Below are 7,229 nucleotides of genomic sequence, written 5' to 3'. Positions count from 1 at the left end.
AGACCCATTTCAAACTGGTTTTCAGACGGGCTATGCGGTGGAGACTGCCTTGGTCAGCCTGATGGATGATCTCCAATTAGGACTTGACAGAAGAAGTGTGACTCTGTTGGTCCTTTTGGATCTCTCGGCGGCTTTCGATACTATCGACCATAGTATCCTTCTGGAATGTCTGAGGGAGTTGGGGGTGGGAGGCACTGCTTTGCGGTGGTTCCGCTCCTACCTTTCTGGCAGATTCCAGATGGTGTCGCTTGGAGACTGTTGCTCTTCAAAATCTAAGCATTTATATGGGGTCCCTCAGGGCTCCATACTGTCTCCAATGCTTTTTAATATCTACATGAAACCGTTGGGAAAGATCATCTGGAGATTTGGTGCTGGGTGCTATCAGTACGCTAATGACACCCAAATCTATTTCTCCATGTCAACATCATCAGGAGAAGGCATATCCTCCCTGAATGCCTACTTGGAAGCAGTAATGGGCTGGATGAGGGATAACAAACTGAGACTGAATCTAGACAAGACGGAGGTACTCATTGTGTGGGGTCCACTTGGGAAGCAATATTGATCTAGATGGGGTCACACTTCCTCAGAAGGAACAGGTACGCAGTCTGGGAGTGCTTCTGGATTCACACCTTTCCCTGGTTCCCCAGGGTGAGGAAGAGGCCAGAAGTGCTTTTTTATCAACTTCGGTTGATACACCAGCTGCGTCTGTTTCTTGAGGTTCATGATTTCAGAACAGTAGTACACTTGCTGGTAACCTCCAGACTTGATTACTGCAATGTGCTCTATGTGGGGCTGCCTTTGTACGTAGTCCGAAAACTACAATTAGTACAAAATGCGGCAGCCAGGTTGGTCTCTGGGTCATCTCAAAGAGACCATATTACTCCTATATTACAGGAGTTGCACTGGCTGCCAATAAGTTTCTGGGCAAAATACAAAGTGCTGGTTATAACCTATAAAGCCCTAAACAGCCTCGGCCGACAGTATTTAGGAGAGCGTCTTCTTCTGCATGATCCCCATCGTCCACTGCGTACATCAGGGGAGGCTAACCTGTGGCTACCTCCAAGTCATCTGGTGGCCACCCAGGGACGGGCTTTCTCTGGTCTTCCCGTGGGAATAAGAGTCTCTCTTGCTTTTAAAAAGTGTCTGATCTTTTTACCCAGGCTTTTTAACTTTTTAAATTTTATACTGTTTATTGATTTGTGTCAATTTGTTTTTAGAATTTTAATTGATTTTAATGTTTTGTTTATTGCTTTGTTGGGAACCACCCTGACACCTTGGTTTGGGGCGATATATACATATGTTAAATAAATCCAAACCAATCCAATCCAATCCAATTTTATTCAGAAATGTGATTATTACCACACACACATCAGGAGGAAAAGAAAGCTACACTGCATAAGGAGACTGCTGCATTCTTCAGAGTAATCAGTTGGAACCTTTCTTGTCAAGGAAGCGATCATCTCACGTCCAGTTTTTCCCCCTCTAGAACAATCTGAATCTCTTTGGCATACAAAGTCTCATAGGTCAGTAATGCTTCTGCTAAATTCTTGTGTTCTTTTGCACGGGTCTTCAGGATATTCTTTGCCCGCTCGTACAAATCCTTTAACAGTGTTCTTCTTTCCTGTTCAGTTGCAGACTTGGTTTCAGGACTGAGTTTCCCTGTATCTGTGTAGGTCATGACACCAAGCTTCTCACTCATTCCAAACTTAGTCACCATAAGCGTAGCTATTTTAGAAGCATTATCAAAATCACTAGAAGCACCTGTGCTGATATGATCACCTCCAAATATGAGCTCTTCTGCTACTCTTCCTCCCATACTAACATCCATCTGCGCAAGTAACTGGGATCTAATTTCACTCCATCTATCATTTTCTGGTAGCAAAGATACACGTCCAAGTGTTGGTCCTCTTGGCATAATTGTTGCTTTGTTAATTGGCATTGCATCTTTAGTATAAGATGCAATGATGGCAAGCCCAGACTCATGATAGGCAGTAAGCATTTCATTCTTATCATCAATTTCTACACGTCTTCGCTCAAGGCCCATGAGAATTTTGTCCTTTGAGAATTCTAGCTCCTTCATAGTAACCATATCTTTCCCATCAACAGCAGCTTTTAATGCAGCTTGATTCACAAGGTTTTCCAGCTCAGCTCCAGAAAATCCTACTGTACCTCTTGCAATGATTTCTGCATCAATAGATTGATCATACTTTATTTTATTAAGATAACATTTCAGGATTTCTGTTCGGCCCCTAACATCTGGTCTGGGCACTGTAACTTGCATGTCAAAGCGGCCAGGACGTATTAAAGCATTATCTAATGCTTCGGGGAAGTTTGTTGCACCAATGATAATGACTCCTTCATCAGGTTTAAAGCCATCCATTTCAGCAAGGAGCTGATTTATAGTCTGCCTTGAGTAGGGATGCATTGGAGACTCTATTCTTTTGCCACCAACAGAATCCAGTTCATCAATGAATATAACGCAAGGTGCATTTGCTTTGGCCTCCCTAAACAGATTTCTGATACGACTGGCTCCCACACCAACAAACATCTCATCAAACTCAGACCCAGAGGCATAATAGAATGGAACATCAGCTTCTCCAGCCACAGCTCTGGCAAGAAGGGTTTTGCCAGTACCAGGTGGTCCCACCAAAAGAATACCTTTAGGAAGTTTACCTCCTAGTACGGTGAATTTATCAGGATTTCTCAAGAATTCTACCACTTCCTGCAACTCCTGCTTAGCTTCTTCAACTCCTTTGATATGTTCAAAGGTGACATTTTTCATCTGAATAGGGTCCACTGCTGCATCAAGCCCAGAAGTTGCTCGGAAACGCACAGTATCAGAAAAGGAGCCTTTACCAGATAAATATGGGTTTTTAAATAAAGCATAAATACTAAGCATTATCAGAAGAACCAGAATGTAACGGTTTCGTCTTGAGGAATCATTTGTACGCTGTGAGAGTGCCTGTGATTTCAAAAAGTCCTCTGCAAACCCAGTTTTAAAAGCATCTTGATGAACTTCAGGTATGTTTTTTGTTTTCATCAATTTCTCTAAACTTTCAAAATCAGTTCCTCGATCTCTCAGAAGACCCTTTACAAATGAGGGTGCTACATTTTCTGTTTCTGTTAATCGTTCTGATGTGGACTGCAGTCGTCTTGCTCTTGATTTCAGGGTTTTAAAACCTCGAGACTGAACGAAAACTGGCCAGCGTTGAAGGTTTTTGCATACATTCTGGAGAGGGCTAGGATGCTGTCCATACAGATCAGATGAGCGCAAAACACTAAATCCATCTGCAAAACCATACTTATTTCCCAAGAAGGACTGTGCAGATATATAGGACGTTTGCCCGTGGGAAGGGGTTTTCTTTGCTATACAACAGCCAGGAAGTAGCCTGTCCACTAGTTTATCAATCTGGCTAGCTTTCCAATCAGGTCGTCCTCGATCTCGTAGATTAAGCGTTGGCTCCGTGTTCTGTACATCATGTTCAGGAGCTGCTTCCCTTTGCACACACTGGATGGACGCTGCAGTGAAAGATGGAGCTGGACTTTGGGGCGAATGGAAGGCATTGGTGAGGTGACTCAGAGGAACTGTCTCCTGGGGCTGCCCCATGGTGGGAAAAGGAAACATCTTCGTTGAGGCCGGCCGGGCACCGGCCCTCTCTTCACAGCTGGCAGCCCCTGCTACTCAGCCCTTCCGGGCTTGGCCTCCGGAGAAAGGGGCGACTCCCAATCCAATTTTATTATGGTCATAGACCAGAGTACAAAAACACAAAAAAGATAATTAAATAAATACATACATAAATAATCCCACTTAAGGAAGAACCAATTTTAGCCAGAACAGAATAATACAACACCAGTAACATGACTCAAAGCTAATAAGTCCATAACAAGTGGGGGTGGGGCTGGGGGTGAGGGTGGGGATAGGGGTGGGGATGGGGTGAGGGAGGGGGTGGGAGAGGTGAGGGGTGGGAGGGGGTGGGAGGGGTGAGGGTGGGGCTGGGGGTGAGGGAGGGGTGGGAGGGAATGAGGGAGGGGTGGGAGGGGTGAGGGAGGGGCTGGGGGTGAGGGAGGGATGGGGATGGGTGAGGGAGGGGGTGGGAGGGGTGAGGGAGGTTGGGGTAGGAGTGGGGTGAGGGGGAGGGTGGGGTGGGGTAGGAGTGGGGTGAGGGGGAGGGTGGGGTGGGGGAGGGGTGGGGTGAGGGGAAGGGGTGGGGGAAGGGGGAGAGAGAGAGACCCTACCTGCAATTCAAATCGGCCAGTTTCCCCCACCGCTTCTCCCCCCTGCCCAGCTTCAGGCCCCAAATTCTCCCTCCCGGCTCCGGTGCGGCGGCGGAGCCTTGGCGGGCTTCCCCCGCTGCCTCTTTCCCCCTCATTCAGCGGCCAGGCAGACTCTGGGGGCGCCGCTGCCGGCCTCCGCGGCTGGGCCGCGCCATTCGCTGTCGGCTCTGGGCCGCCGTGCTGCCGCCGGCCTCCGTGCCGCCGGTGGCCTCTGCTCCCTTTTTTTGGCCGAGGTGGCGGCTCTGCCGCCGCCTCGGCCAGTTTCCCCCACCGCTTCTCCCCCCAAATTCTTCAGGCCCCAAATTTGAGATGCAGGTAGGGTAGATTAATGGGTGTTTTTTTTTCTATTTTAAAAGTTTAAATTTGTGTTTCTTCTTATTAGTAATATAATAAGGGTAAACTTTATAGTTGTAATTTCATGAAGAGAGGTGCGCGGGAAGTCCATTTGTGTTTATTATGATTATGATTGTTATGATTATTATTAAAAACAAGTTAATTCTAGCCTGTTGAATAACGGGCGCTAGGAAGGGGAAGGGCCCATATTCGCCCTCCCGCCCGGCTCCGTCGCCGCCAGGCCTCGGCGGCGGCTCTGCCACCACCTCGGCCAGTTTCCCCAACCGCTTCTCCCCCCTGCCCGGCTTCAGGCCCCAAATTCTCCCTCCCGGCTCCGGCGCGGCGGCGGAGCCTTGGACGGCTTCCCCCGCCGCCTCTTTTCCCCTCATTCAGCGGCCAGGCGGACTCTGGGGGCGCCGCTGCCGGCCTCCGCGGCCGGGCCGCGCCATTCGCGGTCGGCTATGGGCCGCCGTGCTGCCGCCGGCCTCCGTGCCGCCGGTGGCCTCTGCTCCCTTTTTTTGGCCGAGGCGGCGGCTCTGCCGCCACCTCGGCCAGTTTCCCCCACCGCTTCTCCCCCCTTGGCCGGCTTCCCCCGCCGCCTCTTTCCCCCTCATTCAGCGGCCAGGCGGACTCTGGGGGCGCCGCTGCCGGCCTCCGCGGCCGGGCCGCGCCATTCGCGGTCGGCTCTGGGCCGCCGTGCCGCCGCCGGCCTCCGTGCCGCCGGTGGCCTCTGCTCCCTTTTTTTGGCCGAGGCGGCGGCTCTGCAGCCACCTCGGCCAGTTTCCCCCACCACTTCTCCCCCCTTGGCGGGCTTCCCCCGCCGCCTCTTTCCCCCTCATTCAGCGGCCAGGCGGACTCTGGGGGCGCCGCTGCCGGCCTCCGCGGCTGGGCCGCGCCATTCGCGGTCGGCTCTGGGCCGCCGTGCTGCCACCAGCCTCCGTGCCGCCGGTGGCCTCTGCTCCCTTTTTTTGGCCGAGGCGGCGGCTCTGCCGCCACCTCGGCCAGTTTCCCCCACCGCTTCTTCCCCCTGCCCGGCTTCAGGCCCCAGATTCTCCCTCCCGGCTCCGGCGCAGCCTTGGCCGGCTTCCCCCGCCGCCTCTTTTCCCCTCATTCAGCGGCCAGGCGGACTCTGGGGGCGCCGCCGCCGGCCTCCGCGGCCGGGCCGCTCCATTTGCGGTCGGCTCTGGACCGCCGTGCTGCCGCCGGCCTCCGTGCCGCCGGTGGCCTCTGCTCCCTTTTTTTGGCCGAGGCGGCGGCTCTGCCGCCACCTCGGCCAGTTTCCCCCACCGCTTCTCCCCCCTGCCCGGCTTCAGGCCCCAGATTCTCCCTCCCAGTTCCGGCGCAGCCTTGGCCGGCTTCCCCCGCCGCCTCTTTTCCCCTCATTCAGCGGCCAGGCGGACTCTGGGGGCGCCGCTGCCGGCCTCCGCGGCCGGGCCGCGCCATTGGCGGTCGGCTCTGGGCCGCCGTGCTGCCGCTGACCTCCGTACCGCTGGCCTCCGTGCCGCCGGTGGCCTCTGCTCCCTTTTTTTGGCCGAGGCGGCGGCTCTGCCGCCACCTCGGCCAGTTTCCCCCACCGCTTCTCCCCCCTGCCCGGCTTCAGGCCCCAAATTCTCCCTCCCGGCTCCAGCGCAGCCTTGGCCGGCTTCCCCCGCCGCCTCTTTTCCCCTCATTCAGCGGCCAGGCGGACTCTGGGGGCGCCGCTGCCGGCCTCCGCGGCCGGGCCGCGCCATTGGCGGTCGGCTCTGGGCCGCCGTGCTGCCGCTGACCTCCGTACCGCTGGCCTCCGTGCCGCCGGTGGCCTCTGCTCCCTTTTTTTGGCCGAGGCGGCGGCTCTGCCGCCACCTCGGCCAGTTTCCCCCACCGCTTCTCCCCCCTGCCCGGCTTCAGGCCCCAGATTCTCCCTCCCAGCTCCGGCGCAGCCTTGGCCGGCTTCCCCCGCCGCCTCTTTTCCCCTCATTCAGCGGCCAGGCGGACTCTGGGGGCGCCGCTGCCGGCCTCCGCGGCCGGGCCGCGCCATTCGCGGTCGGCTCTGGGCCACCCTGCTGCCGCCGGCCTCCGTGCCGCCGGTGGCCTCTGCTCCCTTTTTTTGGCCGAGGCGGCGGCTCTGCCACCACCTCGGCCAGTTTCCCCCACCACTTCTCCCCCCTTGGCCGGCTTCCCCCGCCGCCTCTTTTCCCCTCATTCAGCGGCCAGGCAGACTCTGGGGGCGCCGCTGCCGGCCTCCGTGGCCGGGCCGCGCCATTCGCGGTCGGCTCTGGGCCGCCGTGCTGCCGCCAGCCTCCGTGCCGCCGGAGGCCTCTGCTCCCTTTTTTTGGCCGAGGCGGCGGCTCTGCCGCCACCTCGGCCAGTTTCCCCCACCACTTCTCCCCCCTTGGCGGGCTTCCCCCGCCGCCTCTTTCCCCCTCATTCAGCGGCCAGGTGGACTCTGGGGGCGCCGCTGCCGGCCTCCGCGGCCGGGCCGCGCCATTCGCGGTCGGCTCTGGGCCGCCGTGCTGCCGCCGGCCTCCGTGCCTCCGTGCCGCCGGTGGCCCCTGCTCCCTTTTTTTGGCCGAGGCGGCGGCTCTGCCGCCACCTCGGCCAGTTTCCCCCACCGCTTCTCCCCCCTGCCCGGCTTCAGGCCC

General features: G+C 56.3%; 1 protein-coding gene across 1 annotated transcript; it reads right to left on the bottom strand.

Moving 5' to 3' along the window:
- Window positions 1-1,319: 1,319 nt before the first annotated feature.
- On the bottom strand, window positions 1,320-3,885 carry LOC128345346 (ATP-dependent zinc metalloprotease YME1L1-like). The gene has a single exon (XM_053297197.1). It carries the CDS (start codon window positions 3,623-3,625, stop codon window positions 1,457-1,459), a length of 2,169 nt encoding a protein of 722 aa, XP_053153172.1. The 5' UTR covers window positions 3,626-3,885; the 3' UTR covers window positions 1,320-1,456.
- Window positions 3,886-7,229: the final 3,344 nt, after the last annotated feature.

Source organism: Hemicordylus capensis, chromosome 2, assembly GCF_027244095.1.
Source record: "Hemicordylus capensis ecotype Gifberg chromosome 2, rHemCap1.1.pri, whole genome shotgun sequence".
Classification (NCBI taxonomy): domain Eukaryota; kingdom Metazoa; phylum Chordata; class Lepidosauria; order Squamata; family Cordylidae; genus Hemicordylus; species Hemicordylus capensis.
Note: the sequence above shows the minus strand (reverse complement) of the source record. Positions and strands in the feature narration are given on the sequence as shown.